Source organism: Chaetodon auriga, chromosome 15 (assembly GCF_051107435.1).
Source record: "Chaetodon auriga isolate fChaAug3 chromosome 15, fChaAug3.hap1, whole genome shotgun sequence".
Taxonomy (NCBI): Eukaryota; Metazoa; Chordata; class Actinopteri; order Chaetodontiformes; family Chaetodontidae; genus Chaetodon; species Chaetodon auriga.
In genome coordinates this window covers 10,185,290-10,209,783 of record NC_135088.1, presented here as the reverse complement: position 1 = coordinate 10,209,783, position 24,494 = coordinate 10,185,290, and the positions used below count along the sequence as shown (strand labels likewise).

Genomic DNA, 24,494 nt, shown 5'->3' with positions numbered 1-24,494 from the left:
AAACACACCATAAATATGAGTTATGTAGCTTATTTTTATTATGATTATGTACAGACAAGTTTCTCACTGAGATGAGCAGCAGCAGGACAGACTGTGGTGATGATGTCATAGAGACCAATCATATAGCTGCTCCTTGGTGAATAATGGAGCAACTGACAGAAAACTATAACGGAACCGATAATGATTTTACACTTATTATATGGATACATTTTCTGATTCTAAGCCATAAATTGAATTAGCAGTTATTTTGGGTAGAATTAATATATTAATTGATACTATATTCAGTTACCTCATGGTCAATAAGTTGGTCAATAATATGGTGTCAGTGGACCAACTCTACAAAATGTCACTTGATAACAATACCAGATCAAAATGTCATTCTCTTATTTCCATCTTCATAAGCCACTAAATTAACTTGTAGAATGAGGACATAAGATGATCAGATTCTTTATTGTTTCCGAACAATCATCTCAATATTCACGACAACAATGTGGACTGAATTACAATGGACTGCTAGTACATGTCTAAAACAACCATAAAGATTATTTTTATGTCTGTATGTGCTGGGTTTACACAGTCATGTTCTGAGTAGTGTCCATGGCACAAGTGTGAAACCCAGTGGACACACACGGGACTGCAAGATGACAGCGCATCATTAAAAAAAACCTAGGAAATATGGATTTTTAGTACACTGTTGCTATATCAGTAGAAGTGGACCTAAGCATACTGTGCTTCTCCATTCATCTAGCAGTATAATCAGTATACATTTCATTTAATATGAAGGGTTTATGCATTTTTCTGACAAAAACTATACAGAGTTGCCATGAAAGTTACAGTCTGCAGAGTTCATTCATGCATCCCATATCCTTCAACAAGAGCTATATGGCTGCAGGTCGGCCTGCATTACATACATTTCTCTTCAATGTCCTGTCCTCCACAGGCAACAGCAGAACAAAGCCCTCTTCCAATAGGAGATAGCTGCACCTGTCTGTTGCTTGGATATAGATGTTGTCCAAAGGAGGCTAACCTACTAAGCCACCAGCAATTTGCCATTGTCACTTTCAGAAGTCTGACTGAAGACACAGACGCTCTGTTGTAACTGTCCACAGCCTTCTCTATAGTGCTCAAGTCTTTTTTTCCAGCTCTTCCACCAGGACCTTTCCTTGCAACTCAGTTGTCAGGTCTGCAACTTCTTTTGCACTAGAAAGAAAAGACGTAAAGCAGACAGTACGTGTGAGGAAATCGTCATTTGCAGTTACCTTTTATCACAATAATAATCAGATGAGATGAACATTACAACCACCACATTAGCAGTTTTTGTTTTTATTTCCTTCACTGGGACTGATTCAACGCTCACCTGAGGGGAATGAGAATGATACCACATGTCAGGTTGAGCTGCTGAAGGATTGTGGGAAGGCTTGGTGTGGGAAACTACAGAGAAACACAGGTGAGATAAAATGTCACACAACAAGAAATGCTTGCATGTATGCATCATGGATTCCAAAAAGTGTCCAAACCTTTGGAGGTGGGATACAGGCACCAGGTGTGTTACTGTAGATCAGGTTGATGGCTTTCTGAAGGATCACGGCCTGCTGAGTCAGACTCTTCAGGTACTCTGAGCTTTCCTTCGTCCTGTCATGGTCCTCACCGACCTTCATGTGTGCAACAGAGAAGTTTCGCAGTTGAAATTCTAAGCACAGAGCTTATACATAACACCAGCAAAGACAATATTCCAGCATTTTAAGGCACACCTGGCACTTAAATATTGAGTAAGCCTCTCTCTCATGTTGCAGAGCTGAGCGAAACTCTCCTTTACTCTCGTACACAGTGGCAAGCAGATGATGACTGCACAGGAGACAGACAGGGAGAGACAGAGAGGTAAAGACAACTTTAATGTGAAGAGAATGAAGGAAGATGTAAGCTGTATTTGAAAGCATTTCTACCATTTCAAGAAAACAGATGAACATGATGACAAACTGTCCTACCTGTGTGCGTGCTTCAGGGACGTGGCACCGTGGTATTTAGAGGTTGAAATTAAGGCATTCTGTAGGAACTTCAGGGAGAGCTCGTACTCCATCAGTCCATGAAGCACTAAACCCAGCATACTCTAAAGCAGCAGAGCACAAAGGGGACATTAACGACACTGAGATCCCATCAGTCCCCATTTGTTTCGTACTTCCTGACATTTCTTCCTTGTATTGTATTTGCTTATACTTTATTTTGGATTATTCTGACTTTCTTAACTCACCAATAGCTTTAACTACCTCAAAGAACTGACCAAATAATGTATATGAACTACCTTTAATGTTTAAATTAGATAGACAACATCAAAATGGATTTTTGTGCAAAATAAAGGAGACAGACACGTTTGGCGGTGAGATCTCACTTACATCCAGCAGTGCGACTTGTGGATGGTCTTCTCCAATCACCAGCAGGGTGAGGTACCGAGCACGATACAGCAGCTGCAGGGAGGTCGAGAGCCGGCCTCCAGCAAAACAGTACAGGGCCAGATGAGTCTGAATCACAGAGAGGAGAATAGGCATTATTCTGATAGAGTTAACACGTTATGGGCCAGCAGACTGTGTGTGGATCCATGAGGAGGTAAAGGAACTCACATAGTCTTGAATGGTCTGTGGATGGTCTATACCTTGTACTCTCTCACTACTCATAACAGCCTTCTCCTGGTGGTTGAGGGCCTATAAGACATGGGAAATGAGGAAAACATAACTCTACTGGACCTCACAAATGTTCATATTTCTGTCTGTTTGTATCACAATGCAGGGTGAAGACCGCATAATATCACTTAACAAAACCTGAGATGTGAGCGATCACTCAGAGGTCTTGAACCAGGCTAGGTAAAAGGTCATGGTAGAAATGAATAATAATGCATATTTACATCTGCATATTCCCCCAAGATGTAGCTGAGCCGTCCCAGGAGTCGCAGGCACATGCACACATCCTCATGCAGGACCCCGCATACGCTGCTGAACAGAGTCAGGGCCTGGCTAATCAACTCATAGCCATCTTTGAGAAGCCCTGAAAGCAAATACAAAACACTGCTCAGGGGCCTTAAAAGTACTGTAATTAATAACATGTGCCCCTCACATTAAACCAGATGGAGACTCTAATCCACTAAATGATTTGACCCATCAGCAAGTTCAAATCAGTGCTGAAAACATGATCTATGTTTTTGCACTGTAAGATGATGTGAGAAATGATGGCAGCTGCCGGGATCTGTCTCTACAGGTTGGGTACTTCATACGTTCTGTTAAATGACCCTCACTTTGTGTGTATGCACTGAGCGACAGAATGGGCAGTTCACATAATTATGGTGCCTTCAAATGGAGTCGTGTTTCCCAGATGCATCTGAATGAGGCACTAATGGGGTATTCACAGCCTAATTTTCGGTTATTATTATAAATTATAAATGTAGACTTGAGCAGCAAACACAAAGTCTTTCAATGCACATATGCACATGAGAGTGTTGTTTGAAGACAGACTTGAAAAAATGTGGACTTTCTTATGAAAGTGTCAGATTACGCTGAGTTCAAAGACACTGACAGTGTCTGACGAAGTTACTTTTTAAGCTGTTGCTAACTCATTTTTAAATGTTTTCTTTTTCTCATTGCTTCAAAGTGGGGACAATACAATGTCCATTCATGTTGTGTTCTGAAGGCTTCAACCACCTGAAGGAAAACAGGACCTCATGACTTCAATTTGAAGGTACCAGTAACATCAGATGTGTGGCATTCTTAGCTCTATGGCATTTTCGCTGTATGATACATGTTGAATAATGTCATACCACTGGCTTGGCTGGTAATAATAGCACATCGGCAGGGCAGATACTTTTCCATGAGGGCCCTCCAGATAACAGTCAGTCATTTTGAGCACCCAAGCGAAGCCACCATGCTGCTCTAAATGTCACCATAATGCTATATCTGATGCAGCTGTGAGTGTATTTGTGTCTGTGTCTCTCACCCTGCTGTACCACCACCTGCGCTTGTTGAATAAGCCTCGTGGCGTCCGTTCCTGTGGGTTTGAGATGTTTGACCACAGGGAACATGTTGACAACGTCTTCCTCACCAAACACTGGCCTGTGTCGAGATTCAAACGTGTACTCCCTCAGCTGCACCTAAACACAGAGAAAAGGAAAGGAGGGGCAGAAGGGGAAAAGCAGCATTTTAAAGCTGCACCAGTTAACTTTACACTTTGGCAGTCCCAAGTCTGGAGATAATCTCAGTTTTTAAGGGTTTATTGGACCAAACATCCTTTAGCATAATGTCAGACCTCAATTTCTGTAGTCCGACCTGTCTTATTAAACTTAAATATGAGCTAGATAGAGGTGATGGCCAAAAAAGATGACCCAAAACCAAAAGTGAAAATGTTGGAAAAAGAGAACCTGATGTTTAGAAGAATATTTTGTCTCTCTCTCAAGTCCTTATTGCTTCCTTTGTCTGAGATGTGGAAACTATCGACCTGTGGCACCTTGCTCAATAAAGCTGTACCATGAGTAATATGGATCCATTTAATTTCACAGGTGAATGTATTTTGAAGAGAAACTTGGTAGATGTCTGACCTGGATGCCCGTCTTCATGGCCATCTCTCTTAGCAGGGAGATCCTCTGAAGGCTGTGCTTTTCTATTACTTCATCTATACTTTCACTGAACACAGAGAGAGTGACAGTGTGAAATCCTGCTACACACATTTAACCCCAGACACACACACGCAGACACACACACCTATCTATTGTGTAGTGGTAATAATCTCCAGCCTCAGTCCTGATCCTGCCCCACAGCTCACTGGGGGTCAGCCTGGCCCACACGCTTTCCGTCAGCATGGCGACTCGACTCCCGTGGCTCCGTCGCCGGCGGCTCCTGCGGCGAGAGAGTAGCTCGTCTGAGCAGGACTCAGGAAAACAGGAGGAGGAACTCAGGAGGCAGTTTAGGAAGTGACTGACAGCAGCGGAGAGCGCTGCAGGTTCCACGTCCTGGAAGAATTTCAGATGGAAAGTGACATTAGAAAAGTAATCCTGGATTGAAAAATGCATGTGTTACTCATGCTTGTTATTATTTGAGCACTTCACCTGTAGATAGGTCCTGAAGATGTGTTTGGCACTTCTGATGATGACTTCAGTGATTGAAATTCTCTGTGAGGGAACATTGGAACAGTTATTCGATCAGGAAGACTTCGACATCCTGACAGATCCTCCAGAAAAAGAGCGTGATTTAAGTGGAAATCTTATCCAAAAGTAACTCAAGAACAAGAGGTAGGCAGCTTCAGTGACTCTGCGTACGTGTTTCATGGTAAACGATAGTTGTAGTACATACCTGTACGTGGCTGAGTCTCCCTCTCTCCTCCACCCTGTCCAGCTCCCTCAGTAGGGTGCCCAGGTATCGTATGTTCACACCCCGCTGATGTAGCGCTGAGGTGAGGGTCGCTCCATCCATCGGCACTGTTGTGTGGTCGAGACAGTCCCTCAGCTACCACACACACACACACACACACACACACCACAGGAGCAGCAGTATAATCATAGATATCATCTTAAACTTCATGCACATGATAAAACTGAACACAGCGCTCCACACGAGACTCACCACTGCTGGAATCTGATTAGACAGAAGAAAAGCAGCTGCGTCCCACAACAACAGCCTCTGTCTCTGAACCTCTTCAGCACATTCAGGGGAGAAACGAACACCTGCAGCAAAGGCACACAGTTCAACCTCAAAAAAAAAAAAAAAACCCTTTTCATACACGACTGTGTGCATGTGTGAGAACGAGTGTGTTCAGTACCTGGAGAGCAAACATCAGGATTGAAGCGGATGTCAAAGCAAGAGTCACTCACGGATCCGACGGCCCGACAAGCGTTCAGGATCACATCTCTTCTCTGAAATTCTAAAAAAGGGAATCTGAATGAGTCATTAATTGACAAAGAATAACCAAACAATGATCTGCACTTTCCTTGGCCTGATCCTGATCATTAGTTAACAATGAATATTTGCATATTTTGAGGATTTATCTGTGAGTTATCAGAATTATATAATCCGGATTGAAAACTTGAGGGGTAAAAAAATTCTTTTTCTTTTTCTGAGTGCTTCTTGTCCACATTGGCTGAGGTCAAAGTTCACTCACAGCTAATGATGGATCTTGTGCTGAACCTGTTTTCTCAGTTGTTTTCAGGTTCAAGAATCAACAGTGGTGGAAGTATTTAGACTCTTAAGTCAAGGAGAACCTGGTCTTATTCACCCATGTCAGCACCATCTCCAGTTGTCTCCTCTCTCGGCTCTTCACTCTGTTTTGTGGCTTTATCCTGTTCTTCCAGTTGGATGAGCCCCTGGGACACCATCTTGACATAAAGTTCATACCTGCAACAGCAAACACAGGAGAAATTTGATACTTTTATTTCCACAGCTTGCTTCATCCTGCTGATTTAATAATTGCATGATGGCTGCATTTGTGTTGGGTTCCACATCTCCTCTTCCTCACCTGTGCTGGACGAAGGCCTCTATCAGCTCTGGTCTCAGGCTGGCCAGGCTGTGACCATGGCGCCGTGGATAACCCAAGCTATGACACACCTTCGGCACCTGTCGACTGTCCTCTGTCTCTGAGAACTGGAAGTTAATGTCGGGGGGGAAGGTCCGGAGGAGGTCCAAAATATAGGGTCTACCATCGTTACCCAGGATGCCTTTGGTCTCGATGCCAGAGCAAAGCTCTACTGGGCTGTTGTTGTGGTCGAGCACCTGGTGACGCTGGATTCTTAGCACTTTACTGGTTTTATCCAGAAGCTCCAGAAACCTGGAACAATATTGAGAAAATTAAACTCTTAATAATCTCAATACCTAAAATATAAGATGTAATGTTTTTGGTGTGCTACCTGGGGTGTGTGAAAACTGTTTTTCCATAGTCATTGGAGCCATAGACGACACTCTGCTCCTGATTTTTCTCCAGTATGCCAGGAACGATCGTCTGAGCAATAACACGGATGCCACGATAATCCACCACAGTGGTCCCAAGTGTATGAAGCCCCTCTATGTCGACAGATGTGTAGGCCTGCATTATATATATTTAAGAGTTAAATAAGAGTAGTATGCAACTGCAGGGAAGATTTTGTTCTTGGTGCATGCTGAATACTGATTTTCCATTTAATAACCACATAATCATACTTGTACAGAGGCAGTGAATGTCATACTGTTACTTCTGGAACAAATATGCTTTTAAATGGGACAGATGAAACACTAACTGCATCCCAAACACCTCACTACTCATACAGACAGTGCTGTCAAGACTCTACCTGTGCCCCCCTGAGGTCACAGCCAGCAGCAGCATGAGCAGCAGCGTTGCCCCCTAGTGGGCGGTAGTGCTCAGCTATGTCGAAACCCAGACTGAAGAAGAGGTTGTTCCAGATGAACATCTGCATATGTGGCACCTCCCCTGGGTTCAACGGCATGACGTTACCATCGATCACGGCTACAGCACCTCGTGTGGCAGCTTCAACAAAGTCACTGTTGATCTGGATGGAGGGATTAAAATTTTGGTAAGCACAGTTTATCTGCCTTGATTTTAGTGAAGAGCGACATAATCCAATCTCAGAGCAGGAAGAGGAAGTTATTTATGAAAAAGCTGGACAGTACAGAGGATGAGACAAGGGTGGTTTTATACATCCAGGTTCTGTCATAAGTCTGCTTCCTTAACCATTCATCAGGGAGAGTGGAAAGAAGATGTTAAGAAATCTGTGGTCTCACCTTGAATATGCTCCTCTCTCTGTGCAGGCGTTCCTGAAGGGAGTTCCTGGTGAGTTCCCTGCATCCCTGCAGCTCCTCATTCCAATCCCGACTCTGTGGTCATAAATATCAGCATCACCACAATAATCATCACAATCAGGGAGCCTCAGCATCACGAAACCTTTGTTTTGTGTTTATGCGCATGCATGCATGTGCAATAAGCTCTGTGTTTTACTGCAATATTATGTTTCTCTGCGTTTCCAAATTTCATGTCTGCAACCTGCCCAGCTGTGTGCTCGTCCTGGCCCATGCGGCTGGTGTGAGTCTCCTCCGCTCTGACACAGTCGATGTGGTCTCCCTGACGAGCAATCCAGGTGAACACCTGGAAAGGTGCTGCGATCCGCTCATAAGGGTGTTGCTGGACTCTGGTTCACAGCAGGTGACAGAAAACATCTATTAGTAAGGTTAGAAGGGGTTTGAGGATTTTCAATATTTCATGCTACTGTCTGGTATTACCATTTATTGCCTCACTTAAATTCTAGAAGTGTAGATGAATTTTCATACACATATTGTACTGATTTGAACAGTCTTACATGCCTCTTGTATTAGTGTGAACTTTCCAACTTGGTTACAGTTTGCTCACCTCTTCTTCTGCAGGGCACTGAAGGTTTTCCTGAAAGCAGGGCTGACTTGACTCAGCAGCTCGACTAGAGAGTGGCAGAGGATTTTGGGAACAGCAGGTTTGGGGTTGAAGTTGAAGGCAGTTGACCTGAATAACACAATGACACAAGTTGAATCCAGGTCAGTTTCTACTCCCTTCATCATTTATGACTTTTTAGTGCTCTCTGGACTTTGAGAGGAAGAAGTACAATACAATGCAATTTATAACTGTAAAGCAAAACTGAAAGTCTAGAGTCATGCTAGTGGCTCTGTGAGACTGTACTCGGTGGTGCCATGAGCTAAATGCTAACATGCTCACAATGACAATGCTAATGTGCTGATGTTAAACAGGCACAAAGCACAACTGAGGCTGATGGGAAAATCATCAGTTCTGCAGGTATTTGGTCATACTTACCTTGCAAGGCAGCTGGAGTGACGAGTTTACACAATGCAAGACCATGTGGTGCGTCAAGTTAGTCATAAACCAAAGTATTTGACAAATTTCAACTTTTACCTGATGGTGGTGTTACATCAGAAAAAAGGGGTCACCAAAGTGATTACAATTAATCCTGTGGGGGGCATCTACTGTATGTACCAAATTTCATCGCTATTAATCCATTAAGGTCAAGAATGGATACGTCTGGGAGCCACAAATGGCTGCATAGGCTTTTGTATAAAATATTTCTCACGATAAGTGAATGTAAGTGAGCTCATGGTGCCTGGGGAAAAGTACAGGGATCATTTAAAGCCATTAAAACACCTCAACTGGGAACCATGGACATCTGAACAAAATGCTGTACCAGTCCATTACTATGCTGAGATATGGGATAAATGAAAAATGTGACCTGCTGGTAGTGCTAGAGGAAAAGCCAGAGGATCCCCAAAGTCATCAGGATCCATCCTATGGGGATCATTAATGCCTGTGCTTAATTTCATCATAATTCATTTTGGACAAAAGCAGTCGACTGACCTTCAGTTTTCATAGCTTGGAAGGAAAGTGCTGATCAGTTTAACACTCACTGGTTGAGGTAGAAACCGCGTGTGGAGGATGTAATGTTGAGCTCTTTGTCTTCCATAGTCACGACATTGAGGTACATTAAGTCCCCATGCATCTTCCTGTTTCCTGGAGGGGGGTTCCAGCTGCTCATGGTCAGAACCCGCAGACACTGTAATGGCTGTAATGACACTTTCATATAATTCCACTGTTGCTTCACCAAAACTGAATACATGTTTCACTGAATATTATGTATTTAACCAGTCATGTCTGCAATTACAAAAGCTGATCTCTCACCTTCCTGTCATCTCTGATGGGCTGCAGAGGAGTAAGTGGTCGGTCTTTACATCCAGGGAGGATGTATTCAGGAGGCCTGAAGTCGCCACACTCCTTTTCAGAGGCTCGCCTGTTGCCTATGCTTTCACTATCTAAAGGGATGAATATGGAGGTGAAAAGGTTGAAGGAAATCCTCAGAGAAAGCCTGGTGTGAGGAGGTAATGACGAATATTACCCTTGTCTCGTCTGGTGTAAAAGGAGACGTAAGATAGAGAGCTGCAGTTCACTCCGTTGTATGCATCTGCAGGGTCAAGGCTCCTCAGAAGATCACGTACATGTCTGAGGTGAAGACGAGCATCACGCACTGAGTAAGAATCTGCAAGAAAGCCAGAAGAGATGCTTATAAAGTGTTTAATTCAAGCCCACACAAGCGCACGATGATGTGAAAGCTGTTACTTTTCACAGAAGAAGATAACAAATCAGCCTATGTATGGATCGTATAAGACGACACTGTATGAAGTTTATCATGTTATCATAATGTCACGACACCCAAATTAGTGACCAAAATCAGTAATACATACACATGCAATGCAATATAGTGAGCATCATTATCTAATCTTACAGTGTAATCTATTAATAACAATACATCATTCCATTTAGCCTTGGAAAATGAACAATACACAGTATTCAAGTATTGCATTTTCCACAAAATGCAGCTGCAAGTGAAACTTTTCTAATAAGGTTGAAGGTGAGTGATGCATTAAAATAGTTGGTGGTGACACTTATTAAAACAAAATGAAACTGTGGTTGGGTTGTGTGGAGTTACAATTGATGTTTTAAACCTTCCTGGATGAAGTTTTCACCGCGTTTGCACAGCCTGATGATCTGAGCCTTTGCGGTTCTGACACATAAAGAGAGATCCTCTGTCTGATGCCTGAAGAGGTTAATACCAGTTTAGATGAGAGGTCCATGTGAAGTTTCAGATGCGTGGTCTAATAAAACTGGACTGAAGTCAGATGCTGACAATGTTGCACTGGGAAGGTGGAGTACACACTGAAACATCAGAAAAAGACAAGTTACAGAGAAGAAAGAAAAGGACGAGGCAGTTACCCTCCACCACCTTGATCAGCGCTCCATCCTGGATGCCCGGGATGGAGCTGAGCTCTGTGAGGCTGTCGAGCGTCGCGCCTCCCAGCTGGAGGGAGAAGCATGTGCGGTGGCAGGTGAGCTCGTGCTCCATCAGCACCTGGTGCAGCTCCACCACCAGCAGCTGGCCTGACACCTGAGAGCGGAGGACAGACAGAGACTTTGGATTCAGAAAGACATGACAAGAAGTATCTCGAAGAAAATAATGACAGTTGTAGAGCAGCACCTGGAGCTCGAAACTTTCTGTTCCAGGAGGTTGAATTCTGACAGTAAAGCCGGTCTCCTGGAGATCCACTATGTCACGGACGCTCAGTTGTTTGCTTCTGTCAACATCAGACTCCTCTGCAGGATCGTCCTCAGGGCTTTGCTCAATTTGGCTTGGAGGCACTGTTCACAACGGAAGAGACAAAATAACTGAAACCTGGCTGCGTGATATGGAGGGGAGTTTTCCCCTGAATTTAAACTAAAAAACTAAAAGCGAAAATGGAATATAAACTATTTATTTCTTTTCAATGCAGAATAATAAGGCAATTATCAAATGTTAAACAGAAAAAGTAAACTGGAAAAGGAAATGTTTACTGAAATGATAAATGGATATTATTACATTAATTAAATAAGACTGAATAATTAGATAAAAAAAAAGCTTAAATGTAAATGCTTAAACATATAATTGAAGTGAAAATGAAAACAGAGCAAATATATGAAGAGAGTCAAATAAAATCACACACCTTTGACAGGTGGTGCTGCCAGAAACAGCCTGTCAACTGAAAACAAAGTCATTTGCTTCATCTCAGCTCCCTCCTCCTTCTCCACCTGTGGCAGGACTGTGTCCAACTCCAAAACGTGCTGCAGACCTGCCTCGTTGTCGTCCTCTTCCCCCTTTGGTGGGTTTTCCTGAATATGATCTGCGTTCGAAATGGACTGATCTGCCGTCTGATCCGTGTTTGATTTCGTGTGGATGACGTTGTGGTCTTTTTCTTTTACTTTCTGATCCGACACCACAGTCGTCCGTCCCATCTGTCCATCGTCCTGATCCCTCTGTTGCGTCGGGTCTGTACGACACTCAGCAGCGAAGAAGTTCTCCACAATTTCAGGGCCGCTGACGCCGCATGTCGTCGGCTGAACGTTCTTCTGTGAATCCACTGCAGCAATGTTCCCATTCATGTTGTTTAGATTGTGTTCAGTCAGCATCTCTGACTCCATCTTTTGCTCTTTGTTCTTAACGTTCTCCTCTGTGAGCACAGTGTGGTGTTCTGTCCAGGCAAAGTCTGTCTTCTGTTGCACTGTAAAGACCTTCTCTCCATCAGTGTTTAACTCCTCTATCAGCTCAATATTTTGCTTTGCTGATGTGGCGGTCTCTTCCTTATGGATGTGACTCCCCTTCATTTCTTCCTGTTCAGCTTCCTTGCCTCTGTCTTTATAGGCCAGTTTGTTTTTCTCTGTCTGTCTTTGCACCTTCCCTGGCTCCTCTGACTCTACATCTATGCCAGACCAGGTTCCACAGTTTATTCTTTTCTCTTGTTTCTCTGATTTTTCCATTTCTGAGCATCTCGCTTGTGATGTTTGTGCATCTGTTGGTACCTCCAAGAACACATCCGCCTGTTTTAGTATTTTGTGTTCTTCCCAAACACCCACAGCCGTCTTGTTTGTAGTGCCAGTATTTGTTAGTGTGTTTATGGCTTTCTCCACAGTCTCATCCTGGTACAACAATATTTGTGCCTGAACTTCAGCCTGTGACTCGGTCTGAGTCTGTACCCCCATGCCAATCTGTGTCTCCACTTCGGTCTGCGTTTCCACCTCAGAATACCCCCTGTTGCTCCTCTCCTGTCCTTCACCTCCTCGCTCGTCCAGCCTCTCTCCCTCCTCCTCCTCTGACACCAGCAGACACACCATCGGCTCCACAAGAGTCACGTCCCCTCCAGGGTTGCTGCTCAGGATGATGTCAGGAAACAGGAAGTTCTCTGGTTCGAGGGTTGGGTTTGTCACACCGGTGGAGACGGTTAACAGATCGTCCTCAAAGTCGTCTGGCAGACTCGGCGACTCACATTCACTCTCTTCACTGGAGAGCAGAGGGGATCTCTCCGCCTCACCCTGGACTGGTGTGTCCTTGCACTTAAAGTAGTTTGACAGCGTGTGACAGCACTGGACTATATTTCCCATGGTGCCTTTGTGCACAAAACAGCAATACAAGTGTGCAGGTGGCCTAGGGGAGAAAACACCATGCTTCAGTGGCAATAAATCAATTAAATAGAGATTTTTAAAGGTAAAGTACAGTTGATCACAAATGGGTTTATTTTTGTAGCTTCAGGCAGTGATTCTACTGGTTAGAATAACATTGGAAGGGAAAAAGGTAACACCTGCACACTTCAAGGATGACCTGAGGAAGTAATTTGAAAGTAATTGGACTCAGTCCTAATTTACAGCCTGTATGATCGTCTGGCCATGGATGCTTGCTGTCCCTATCAGACCTACTATTTTTGGCATTGTGGCTGCGATTATTTGGTGAGAACATGATCAGAGCTGATACTGCCAAACAAAAAACCCAAGATGTAACACACTTTAAGTTTTTTCTTTTGCAACAGCTGAAAATCTTATTTTGCTGCCCTCTTGGGATTTAACTTCTCTTCTCGCTGCAGTGATGTAGAAGTGTACTACAGAGTGTGGTCAGTACACTGTGACATCACTGTTACAGGTGCAATAGAGCCCACTTCTGACCACACCCGACCCACTGCTGGGGCCAGACTGAGGTGAAACTGACTCCCTAACCCTAACTCTCATCCTGGTGTGAATGAACTCTTCAAGTCTTAGTACACACTGTCACTGTCACATGTGTGTTTGTGTTGCATGTGCCAACGCAAGCAGCTAAGAGCCTTAGAAAACAGCTGATGACAGGAAGATTATGAGACGTTCCTGCTCTGGTGTCACCTTACAGTGGAAAGGACTGGAAGACCTCAGAGACTAAATCTCATCAGATGAACTCTGGAATGATGTTGGACATGTGGGAATCCTGGAACACAGATGAAAGGATATGCTGAGTGATTTTAGAGTTTGGCTGTGTAAAAAGACTCAAAATCTAAACAGAAGAAAATCCTAAATAGACCCAGTTTTAATTTCTTGAATCCTACCGAAGAGTTTTTCAAAGTAGCACCCCTTATTCAAGCCCATGAGACCACAAAAGTGCAGCAGAAAATATGAGGATATATCCCCAACAACAGACGAATAAAACAGCATCAACATCACACTAATGTAACCAATCCATGGGCCCTACCAGCCAATGTAGAGAGAGGAAGAAACTGCCAGTCTGTGTCATCTTCTTCACACTCCTCTGCTCTTCATCCAGCTGAAATCAGAGAGCTGAGTTCCCCAGGCTTTCCTCTAGTGCAGGAGGCTCCCCCGTCCTTGCTGCGACACCACGTTACACAAACTGTGTCAGTGCATGTGTGCGTCTGCCCTTCACGGGCGGAGAGGAGCTGTGAGAGCATGTAGGCCCTCTGTTCACACACACACGCACATTCACACACTTATAGTACCCATCCAAGTCCAGAAGAGGGCAACCTTTCTGCCGTTCATGATGTAACTTCCTGTGCTCATGCACTCTCTATCAACCTTGAATGTGAGCACGTGCAGGAGGTGTATAAATAGCAGCAGCAGGGGTTCTGGCACCTCTTTGCATTTTGGCATGACATAGCACAGCCCTCCCCAGACAGAGCGTCCTGAAAACAGACCTCCTGTTTTCTGTCTTTACACACTTTCTGGCATGAGCTGGAACGCAGCTCTCTGGTTGCCATGGCAGCGCTGCAGAGAGACATTAAGATGCTGGGCACGGTCTCCACGACAACTGTGGGACACTGTACAAAGAGACGTTTGAGACGAGCTGCGAGCGTGCATTACACCGATGGCTACATGTGAGGAAGACAGCTGTTTGCTGTTCAAATAATAACTGAATGATGCAACATCTCCTCATGACTGTCAACAGATTAATTAAGTAATTAATCAATGAGTACATAAATATTCATTTGACACTTTATTTTTTAGCAAAATACTGTCATTACTATAACAGCTGATGTAGTTTAATTTGATTTTATTTGGTTCGCATCATTTAAACTTTCAGTTTTCTTCTATTTAGATGACATCGATTAGGCCTAAAAACACAGCAGCAGACTGCAGGAAATGTCAGGTGGACTCATGTGAACAACTTTTCTACACCAGATCTGCAGTTTATATTTATGGATAAATGATGCTGTATTCAATATCTGTATGTTTACCTGCTATTGTGCCTTTGGTGTGTATTTTAATATATAATGTTGGTTTCATTAATCCTCCCCATCATCATCATTATTATTATTTCTTTTTATTATTATTATTTCTTGTGCTGTGTTAGTTCATGTTTTTCAGAACTGTGCAGCAAAAACTGAAAAATAACAATAAACTTCAAATCATAAAAATGTTCAGCTTTGAGTTTTATGTGAACAGTAATAGAAATTGCAGCTCTGTCAGCTCATTGGCCCTGTGTGTGTCTGTGTGTGTGTGTGTGTGTGTGTGTGCACTCACCTTTGCCAACGTCCGCATCATTCAGTGGGCTGCGATGGCATGCTGCAAATAAATCTGTGTAGCAGAAAAGATGCAGATTGCTGAATTTCCGACGATGGCTGGTCAGACTGTGAGTCATCGCACTCTTCCTGCACACCTCCTCAGAGTCGTCTGAACTCTCCACCCCCTCTTTCTTTTAATATTTCATTCGGTCAACTGTAAAAGCAAGAAAACTCAGTGATACAGGTGTTTGTGTAGGAGTTTCCTTCTTTTACTTCTTAAGCGCCTTCAGCAGTGCATGCAGATCCGACCATATTTTCGTCAAGGTTTGGCTGCACTGCCACCCAGTGTGGGATCTGACATAAAGACTTACGAGCGGCACACTGTTTTCTCCCCTGTTCACTGAAAATGTTCCAGATCGAGAAGTGGGCAGTGAACCATTCAGACAGGATTACACTGATATTCAATGAGTGTTTGTTTTATGTGCAATCTAGGGTAGATTATCTAATCAATTAATTGTTTGGTCTTTAAATAAATTTTCTAAAGCCAAAAGTGATGTTTTCAAACACCTTGTTTCGACTAACAGTCCAAACCCCAAAGATATTCACAGTTCACACTGATAATTGTTTCAATTGTTTTTGTAACTGCATCTTGTAAATGTCAATAGGCCTTCCTCACAGCAGATATTTGAACATGTTGCAGTAGGAAAATGAGAGGTTTAACTAATAAAATAGTTGCTGATACCACTGCAGATACTTTGTGACAAGTCAAAGTATCTGCAGTGGAAAAAAAAAATCTTTAAACAGACAACATGACACAAGGAGTACTTCTCTGCCATTACGAGGCACATTGCATGAATTTAATAAAGTGCAAATCATACAAAATGTCCCTAAGCCTTCAAGAGTGACCTTCCGAACCTGGAGTACGGCTAGTGCAGTGCAAAAGCAGGTTGCCACTTTGAGCAGTACGGTGTGAGTGTTCATAGACCCAGAGGCAAGGCTACTAATTACAGGCAAAAGCCGTGATCGACTGTGTCAAAATCAAAAGGCGTCCGTATGAAAACAGTCAGTCTTTGCTGATCCACTTGTTTCTTCACATTCAAAGCACATGCTGTACCATCAATGTGACAAATTCAGCTCATGTGTATGCTTGATCACACAGTCTTGTGCAACTAACTCTAAATATCTAACTCACTTCCTGAAATCTACAGACAATCACAAGGTTACATCTCTCTCATCGCAAGCTTTTTTTCTAGAATAACTGCATCAGATGTCGATTGATGTCGGCCGAGGCCTCCTGGAAGACAACGCTGTCCTTTCATCGTCATCACAGAGCAGTTTCTCCCTCTCCTGCTCCCATGTCCACCCTCCTGTGCACCCTGCTGTCCTCTATATCCTCCCACTCGTCCTCCAGCCCCTCTGCGTCCTGCGTTCTGATTGGTTGGTTCAAGCGAAGGAGGCGGTATCTAAGAGGCACCAAGAAGAGGGCGGGGTCAGGCATGGGGTGTGGCCTCTGCGGTGATGTCACTCTCTCCTGTGGGACGCAAGCTCGGACTCTCTCCTCCCTCATGCTGACACGCCTCTTGTGTCTCGCGTCTGGTTGGCTGGGAGAGGCTGGAGGAGGCGGCGACAGAAGCCAGTCTGAGCCCCCCCCTTCATCGTCGTCATCCTCCTCATCCTCTTCATCTTCTTCTTCTTCTACGTCCTTTCGCCTGGGCCCTTCCTCTCCCTCTGCAGCAGGCTCTGTGCTCTGCCGCTGCTGGAACAGTTTTAAGCGAGCGGCGTGGAGCTCGTGGCAGAGGCTCGTCGTGATGACATTTTGGTGCTGCAGCTCACGACTCAGCAGCGTGATCTTGTGGCTGCGCCGTTTCAGCTCCTCCAGGAAACATCGCTCTTCTTCCCGGAGGCTCCTTCCGAGCGCCGATGCTCGTGCCCGGCCAGCCCTCAGCTCCCCACGTGCAGCGACCGTCATGCACTGCTGGTCCTCTAGGAGGCGCTCAGCAGCCTCACATCGTGCTGCTAGCTCTGCTTCCTCCTCTGAGAAACAGACATAAACAAACACAGTATGGACTGAGGTACACAGGCACCGATCCAACTTTCCTCTCCCGGTGTCTCATTTTTGATCATTTTCACGTGAGGTAACATATTCAAAAGATTTTTTAATATGTGATCCACTTGATTAGTCAGATTAAGTGCTGATACCAATAGTGCATGTCTAATCAGTGCAATCCTTTTACTAACAATTATGAAATGTAAAAATGAACAAAATATACATAAATTGTGTTGATAGTAAAAGGTGTCTCTCACTTTACTGTGTTGTATCTGCCTTGTCACTGTGCCCTTGTCTATCACGATGTCTGTGTGAGTCCTCCTCTGCACAGTCCTTGTGCTTTCCTCTCCACAATTAGGATATACAATTTCAGCATCTCCCACTTATCATTTTCCCCCTTGTCAGCAAAGAGTTGCAAAGTCTTACCTTCTGTGTTTCTGTCAGGAAACCTGGAGTCCAGCTCACAGCTTAGCTCTGCAGCCAAGAGGAGAAGAAACACAAAGGGCAGACAGAGAGAAAAAAAAAAAGATAAGACAGGGTGACGGACAGGCAGTCAAGCAGCTGAGAGACGCATGAAGAGATGGAGAGCGGCAGGTCACCGGCAGACTGACCGTGACAGCGCCTCTTCAGGTGTGTGATCTCCAGCTGCAGACCGGTCAGCATGGCCAGGTGCTCCTGCTTGAGGAAGGCGATGCCTCTGTCCACGCTGGCCACCTGCTGCTCCAGCCTCCCTGCATCCATGGCTGAATCCCCACACAACCTGCACACGGATGCACATTGACTTCCCTGTACAGCATGTTTATACTACAGCGGCGTCCCAGTTGGAGCTCTGACAGAGGACAGTGCCTGGATATTAAGAGTCAGTTCAATATAGTGATGCAATTTGATAACATGTATATTTATGAAAATAGAGTCATAAACCTTCAGCTACTCCCCTCAACAGCAAGATTACATTCTTATCTTATTGTGATATAACGCCACGAACTCTATGACGACCTACATTTATGCATCTTTTCTGCAACATTCAAGAGCTTTATCAGGCAATTCTCTAGAGAGCTTCTTTGCAATATGCCTCCACTCTCCTATTTAATCCAATTCAGTCGGATTTCTCGCCCGTTCCTGCGCCGTTGCTCACTGCTGCTCAGCGTCTACCTGTAACCGTGCACTCCACTCATCGCTGTGGCCGTGGCCTACCGTGATACTGAAGCGGCGTCCTCTTCAAAGCGTTTCTCATGGATCCTCGTATCGCCCTGCTATCTCTGCCCTTGATGCAGCACAGATGGAGAAAACAAAAGAACCGTGCAAAGCGGCCAGTGCGCAAAACAGCACCTTCTTGTTGCGCTCTCGGATGAGCGGTTTCAGGGCTGCAGCTGCGTGTGTCTTTTTTTTTTTTTCTTGGTGTGAATGGCTCCTGCTGCAGTCAAGAGCCGGAATAACCTCCTCATAACCTTCCGGCTGTGCGGGCTGCACGGTGCCGCTGCTGTACACACAACAAAGCAGGCCGGTATGAGGGGTGATCAGTGCCACGACGCAGGAAGAGGAGGAGCTGCGTGGAGAGGACGGTGCCAGCTGTTGCAAACAGTAAAGGCAATAAGGCATAAAGCCAGCTGAAGTCTCTACCTTTACAGTGTTACATTTATTTTTTCATTGACCTTTTGGAAAAGTGTAAGCATCATATGAGACTATTCATTTATTTTCAGTAATGTGAAATAATGTAAAAATGTTCTCAAATGTCCTAGATTCAATTCTTATTAGCATAGTATTAGCATTATTAGCATAGTAAAGCAACACAAAGAAGAAGTGGCACCTTGCAGTGTTAAAATTATTTTCTGTTATTGATTTATTATTTATGTATTTAAGTATTAGCAGCTTATTAATGTTGTCGCTGATCCAGGTAGAGCTGGTTTACTTATCTTACTGTTTGCTGGTTCAAAATCTTGCCATCCTCTAAATAGAGGCTTCGGGTGTTCATATTATTATTTTCATGATAAATTAGTCAGCTGATGATTTTACTCAATAGTCATTCTGTATGTAAAGTTTCATAAAATAGTGAAAAATCAAATCCTCACATTTGAGAGGCTTGAACCCACAGATGTTTGGTATTTTTTGCCTAGAAACGACAAATATTCTTTAAAAGTCGACAGTTTCTTCTGCTTCTCCTCACTGTGTGGCACTGACCATCCCTTATAGATATACTATATATGTGTGTGTGTTTGCTCAGAAGGATCCAGTACAGGATAAACCCATCTGTGTTTTAGGACAACAGATGTCCAACATCAATGTAAACTCTGTAAAAATTGGTTGCATCCAAACATTTTAGAGAGGCAGGTGAGATCAATCTTTGCAGTCCGTATGCTCCACAATCACATATTAAAATATAAGTTTTTTTCATACAAAATTCTGCTGTAACTTAAAGCTGCACGCAGGACATAAAGAAGAAAAAACTGCGCAAATTCAGGTTGAGTTTATTTGTTCTGTGGAGTCCTTTGTGACATACTGTTATATTACTGTTACATTTTCCCTATACCAGTGTAATCTGGCCATCAGTGTAAATAACACAAATTATACGAAGGTAAACACAGCAGGTAGAATTAAATGCATTTTTTTCATTGTTGCTATCTGCTCCCTGTGAAAAATTTGAGGAGGCTAAGCTTGTCATTGCCGCCCTGCTGTTTGTCACTCATGCTGGGGAGGGGGACAGGCTGACTGCGCAGAGAGGGCTCATAATAAGGACAGACTTTGAGATGAGCAGATATGGGGGGGATGTCAGCCATATGCCATGAATCCACTTTGGAGAAGAGCTGACTAAACTCCCAAACCTGAAGAGCAAGAGGAGGAGAGAAAAGGAGGATAAGGATCGCTGTTGTTATGGATTCATTATCATAAAACACTGAAATGACGGATGGACTGGATGATTTAGTATGAATATCTCACAGGTTTGGCCCTCCACTTGGCTCCTCCATGTGAGTAGATCTTCCTCTCCCAGCGGAGGGTCACCATCCCTCTGTCCTGCAGCAGCGTGGAGCACACCTGCCTCATGAGCTGGGACACCAGAGCCAGCTGGGACAGGGACAGACTGTCCAGGAAACTGGCCATGTGGCACAGCACCTCGTAGGGCAGCGAGCTCAGGGAGTCCTCTCCTCCTCCTGCCCGGCCTCCTCTCTTCCTCTGAGTGGTGGAGGAGCCCACTGAGCTCTTGGGTGGTTGGGAGGCATCAAATACTGAGTCTTCAAGTGTTGGCCGCAGGTTGAAACTCCTCAGCTGCTTACTGCAGGGAAGTGAAGATACACTGGTGAGGATTTCATTCACTAAAGCAAATACAAGCCCGAGTGCAGTCTGAGTTTCTGGACTCGACTCTAAAGTTGTGAAACTCTTAAAATACGAATGTTAATCTTAAAACTTGAATCTGGACTGATGAATGTAAGTTGTGCTCACTTGTAGGAGACGGTGGCTTTATGTGTGGAGGGCTGAAACCTCCTCTGGCTGTAGGTGCATCCCAGGTACGCCAGGGGACACCTCTGCTCGAACCATCCACTCAGAGACGTCTGGATGTCGCTGTGGACGTTCCTGGAAAAGAGATGACGAGTAACACGTTGAAACACTCACATGTCCATCCACAGAGAAGGATAAAGGCACTCTTATCCAAGCGTATATAGATTTTGCTTCTATTTTGCACCAGCAGCATTTGATGACGTTTCCAGCTGGTTGCATCCTATTGCATCCAATTCTCAGCGACAAATCAACATTTATTGTTTTCATTTTAGTCCTTTGAGACAAACTGCTGAAAGTGACACCTGAAATGTGTGGCGAACTCTCTGCGGTGGAAGCTGTGACCGCAGAGGAAGGTGAAGGCACAGTTGGCTCTGCCGTGTCTGCTGTTCACCCTCTCCGCCTGCAGCTGGAGGTGAAGCTTCAGTGGTCTGTCCACCATCACCTCCCCCAGGGTCGTCTTCTCTTTAAACGGAGCCGAGCGGAACGAGTGCGTTTGTGTTCCCACGTCAACGTAGAGCCCATCGGCTGCCTTTGACTCGCTGATCTGCATGAAGACCAACAACATGCAGGAGTTCATTTCTTTCTTTTGACAGCAGAGAAAATGGTTGTGGTCCAAAAAATGCACGACAGAGAAAATCTTTTTTTTATTTTTGCGTAATAGAATTAATTAATTAATAGAATTATGTATTGTCTTCTACATCTGGATACGCATCAGAGAGCTTGGCTTTAATGCACATTTTACATCTTGATTGCATTTCTATTTTCTGAACAGCTGCACAGGTGATGCAATGCACGTGTAAAAATTATACTGTCATAAATATCTGACTGACCTTGTGACCCATGACCACCATCTCGGCGTAGCCCAGCAGGGTGGCTGTGGCTTCATCGCTGAACCAGTCCTCTTCTTTGACTCCCAGGTCTGACGTGTCCACACTGCGAGGTTCACTTTGAGCGCGAGCAGCCGTGTCGTACAGATGAACCCGCCGCCTGAAGTGATAGCTGTCAGGGATCTAATGTAGAAGAGAAAAATACAAGAAAATATATTAATTAGAAGAAAGGACAGTACATTGAACACATTTTTTTCTAAATTATTATTGGGTCAGGTTGATTTGTTGTGGCTTATTTTAAACCTAGAAATTTTGTACATTAGTGGCTGCATTTGTCAGCATGAGACAGCTGGTTTAAAGTGAGCATGGCTCATTTGGAAAAGGGTGATGACACATGCATCTGTGCACCAATCGGGATTTAGCAAACTCTGAATCAAAATTTGCTGACAGTTTGCTATGTCACTCTCGATCAAATCTGATCAAACCACAACATTCACTGACACTAAATACATTTGAAAGCATCACCTTGAACGAGCGCAGGGTCTGGACTGGGATAGGCTCCAGGCTGCCGTAGACAAAATCTCTCTCCCTTGGTGTGCAGGCCTGGATTTGGCCGAAGGTGAGCAGCATGCGCCCGTGATGCACCACATACATGTTGTACTCCTGCGGGGTGAGCTCCTGCCCCAGACGCTCCAGCACCCCCTCCTGCCAGGGAGCGTGCCCTGTCTTACTTGTGTCATGTGGATCACAGTTTTTGGTTGCAGCCTCACCGTCTTCCTTCATGTCTCTGTGGTCTGCACATGCTGTTGTCTCCACGCTGTCCTGCTTCCGGGTCTTCACCTTCTCACTGGGTTTTGGGTTTGGTTTGGGATTGTCTTGGTTTTCCTGCGCGACAGTGCAGCCGCCTCTCTCCTTGCTGAACATCCTCTCACACATGTTGAATTTCTCTTTGCTGAGGCTGAAGCCTTCCACCGCACCGTTCTGTACAGCCTTTTCAACACCTTTACTCTCACAAAAGAGGTTTTCTGCAGGAACTGATGTGGAGAGATCAACAGGAGACATGACAGAGCAGAAATTGTGTTTTTTTGTGTTAAAAATATGGATACACTTTTGAAAGATTGGTCATTACAGCTTTAAGTGACTCCACTTCAACAACGGCCCATAATGGACTTTATAACAAGGCACAATGTCTTAGAGGAGGCATCTTTTAAAATGCAGTTATCTCATTTAGCACCACAGCAATTTACCTTCATTAGTATCTTCGTGTGCCACACCATTGACTAAACCTCCTCCTGCAGCCTCCTCTTTGTTTTCATCCTTTATTTCCTCCTCTACTGCCTCTGTCAGCTCTGGAAAGAGGGGCTTCATTTTTAGGCGGTCATAAAGGTCTGACTGATCCACCAGGGCCATAGCAAGATCCAGAGCCTCCTCCTGCTCCTCATTTTTCTTCATCACGTTCTCTTGCAGAGCTATATCCCCATGTGGGTTCGTGTCATCAGTAGGCCAGCGGAGCCACTCCATGGAGCAACACACCACACTGGCCGGACACACCTGGAGGTGAGCCGCCTGCGAGGAGCGGGGCAGGTGGACCGGGCAGCCGTACTCGGCATTGAGGCAGGGCACCCTCACATTAGGGCAGAGCAGCAGGTGATCCTCCTCTTTGCACAGGTGGAAGAGAGCTCCACAGTGCAGGCGGCAGGGGACGACCGCGCAGCACACTGAGACCTCCACCCGAGCCCTGCAGCGCCGGCTGTAGCAGGAGTCACAGTGGAGGTGCTGTCGAACCCTGGAGGCTCGAGAGCGCTGACTCTGATAGTGAGAAAAAGAGAGGAGCCAACAAGGATGAAAGATGGCAGAGAGATAAATTATATTAAACATGGTACATTAATGTTGTATGATGCTTAATATTTAATTCAACATCAGGAATTATATCTGAAAAGTCTGTGACTCACCATCTCTGCAGAACTTTGAATCAGAAGTTTTGTAATCCTGCAAGAAAAATTGCCATTCAGATTCATACTTTGATCTGTAACATCAGCTTTAAACAGTGGATCACATAGGCCAGTGATTCTCAACCTTTAGGGCATGTGACCCCTGAAGACAAATCTTTAGAGGCCTGAATTTGTTCATGACCCCTCAGATTTATACTGCAACCCTTTAGGGGGTCTGCACCTGACATAGGCCGCACAACCAATCAACAGCAAACAAAGACAGTAATGGGAGGCATTTTGTCCTTCGTGCACTAAGTACTAACAAGTGTTATTTAGCTCCAAAGCTGTCTTACAATTTCAAATGTACTTATTCTGTGTTCTTACTGTGAAAGGAAGAGCTGATACTCAAAGTAAAGTGTAAATTACGGGCTGGTATCGTCCCACTGTTCTGTTATGTATCCTGTGGTGCACTGTGAGCACTAAAAGCAACTGAAATGTTTAACTTTTAAAGATGTATTACTTTCAGCAGTTTCACTGTGCTGCTCACAGTTTAGATCAGCAAAAACAGACATTATCAAAATATGTAAACGAGTTCACAGCGGGCTCAAATCCTACATAGACAAAGGTCTTACCAAGGTGCTGCCACAGACGTCCTGCGCTCGTCTCTTTGCTTGTATAACCTTGCTTTCCGTCCCTGTGTGCTTTGAACTGGCAGGTTAAAATTAGCCAAGAAGCAGCAAGCAGGTTCAGCAGGAGACATGACTCCCCCCTCAGTTTCTCACCCTGCAGCAGTCGTCCAAATCTCTTCATCTTGTGGAGGAGTGAATGTGTCTGAGCCCCTGTTTGCAGGGCAGAATAAATGGGTCAT

At 44.5% G+C, this 24,494-nt stretch overlaps 3 protein-coding genes across 4 annotated transcripts; all 3 read right to left on the bottom strand.

Moving 5' to 3' along the window:
- Positions 1 to 14: 14 nt before the first annotated feature.
- LOC143333171 (clustered mitochondria protein homolog) lies at positions 15 to 15,581 on the bottom strand. Of its 2 annotated transcripts, XM_076751143.1 has the most exons (31): positions 15,349 to 15,581; positions 14,066 to 14,199; positions 13,728 to 13,804; positions 11,526 to 13,000; positions 11,024 to 11,184; positions 10,762 to 10,933; positions 9,887 to 10,027; positions 9,673 to 9,803; positions 9,402 to 9,556; positions 8,365 to 8,490; positions 8,002 to 8,146; positions 7,743 to 7,835; positions 7,292 to 7,510; positions 6,875 to 7,050; positions 6,487 to 6,795; positions 6,247 to 6,365; positions 5,794 to 5,895; positions 5,598 to 5,698; positions 5,328 to 5,480; positions 5,084 to 5,146; positions 4,740 to 4,987; positions 4,577 to 4,661; positions 3,979 to 4,132; positions 2,897 to 3,036; positions 2,616 to 2,696; positions 2,391 to 2,516; positions 1,986 to 2,107; positions 1,752 to 1,845; positions 1,518 to 1,652; positions 1,358 to 1,431; positions 15 to 1,200 (listed from the first exon to the last, which is right to left on the bottom strand). In XM_076751143.1, exons 4-31 carry the CDS (start codon positions 12,955 to 12,957, stop codon positions 1,125 to 1,127), a joined length of 5,133 nt encoding a protein of 1,710 aa, XP_076607258.1. In that variant the 5' UTR covers positions 12,958 to 13,000; positions 13,728 to 13,804; positions 14,066 to 14,199; positions 15,349 to 15,581; the 3' UTR covers positions 15 to 1,124. The 2 variants fall into 2 exon arrangements, with proteins under 2 accessions (XP_076607258.1, XP_076607257.1); XM_076751142.1 differs by lacking the exon at positions 15,349 to 15,581 and having other exon boundaries at positions 14,066 to 14,320.
- Positions 15,582 to 16,150: 569 nt separating this feature from the next.
- On the bottom strand, positions 16,151 to 18,884 carry LOC143332818 (coiled-coil domain-containing 92B-like). The gene is made up of 4 exons (XM_076750622.1): positions 18,571 to 18,884; positions 17,988 to 18,136; positions 17,803 to 17,850; positions 16,151 to 17,363 (listed from the first exon to the last, which is right to left on the bottom strand). Exons 2-4 carry the CDS (start codon positions 18,115 to 18,117, stop codon positions 16,654 to 16,656), a joined length of 888 nt encoding a protein of 295 aa, XP_076606737.1. The 5' UTR covers positions 18,118 to 18,136; positions 18,571 to 18,884; the 3' UTR covers positions 16,151 to 16,653.
- A 1,098-nt stretch (positions 18,885 to 19,982) lies between these two features.
- LOC143333091 (F-box only protein 40-like) lies at positions 19,983 to 23,713 on the bottom strand. Its single transcript, XM_076751028.1, is given in 8 exon segments — positions 19,983 to 20,195; positions 20,311 to 20,644; positions 20,812 to 20,943; positions 21,171 to 21,412; positions 21,699 to 21,878; positions 22,221 to 22,720; positions 22,943 to 23,504; positions 23,648 to 23,713. Coding segments are annotated over 8 exon segments (2,229 nt in total).
- Between the last annotated feature and the right edge of the window lie 781 nt (positions 23,714 to 24,494).

Coding starts and splice junctions, on each gene's coding strand:
- LOC143332818 (XM_076750622.1), bottom strand. CDS start 18,117: ATGGATGCAGGGAGGCTGGAGCAGCAGGTGGCCAGCGTGGACAGAGGC. Junction 17,851..17,987: donor CCTGAAGAGGCGCTGTCACG/GTCAGTCTGCCG, acceptor TCTTGGCTGCAG/AGCTAAGCTGTGAGCTGGAC. Junction 17,364..17,802: donor TCCTGACAGAAACACAGAAG/GTAAGACTTTGC, acceptor TCTGTTTCTCAG/AGGAGGAAGCAGAGCTAGCA.
- LOC143333171 (XM_076751143.1), bottom strand. CDS start 12,957: ATGGGAAATATAGTCCAGTGCTGTCACACGCTGTCAAACTACTTTAAG. Junction 7,511..7,742: donor GAGAGAGGAGCATATTCAAG/GTGAGACCACAG, acceptor CCCTCCATCCAG/ATCAACAGTGACTTTGTTGA. Junction 1,653..1,751: donor ACTCAATATTTAAGTGCCAG/GTGTGCCTTAAA, acceptor GCACACATGAAG/GTCGGTGAGGACCATGACAG.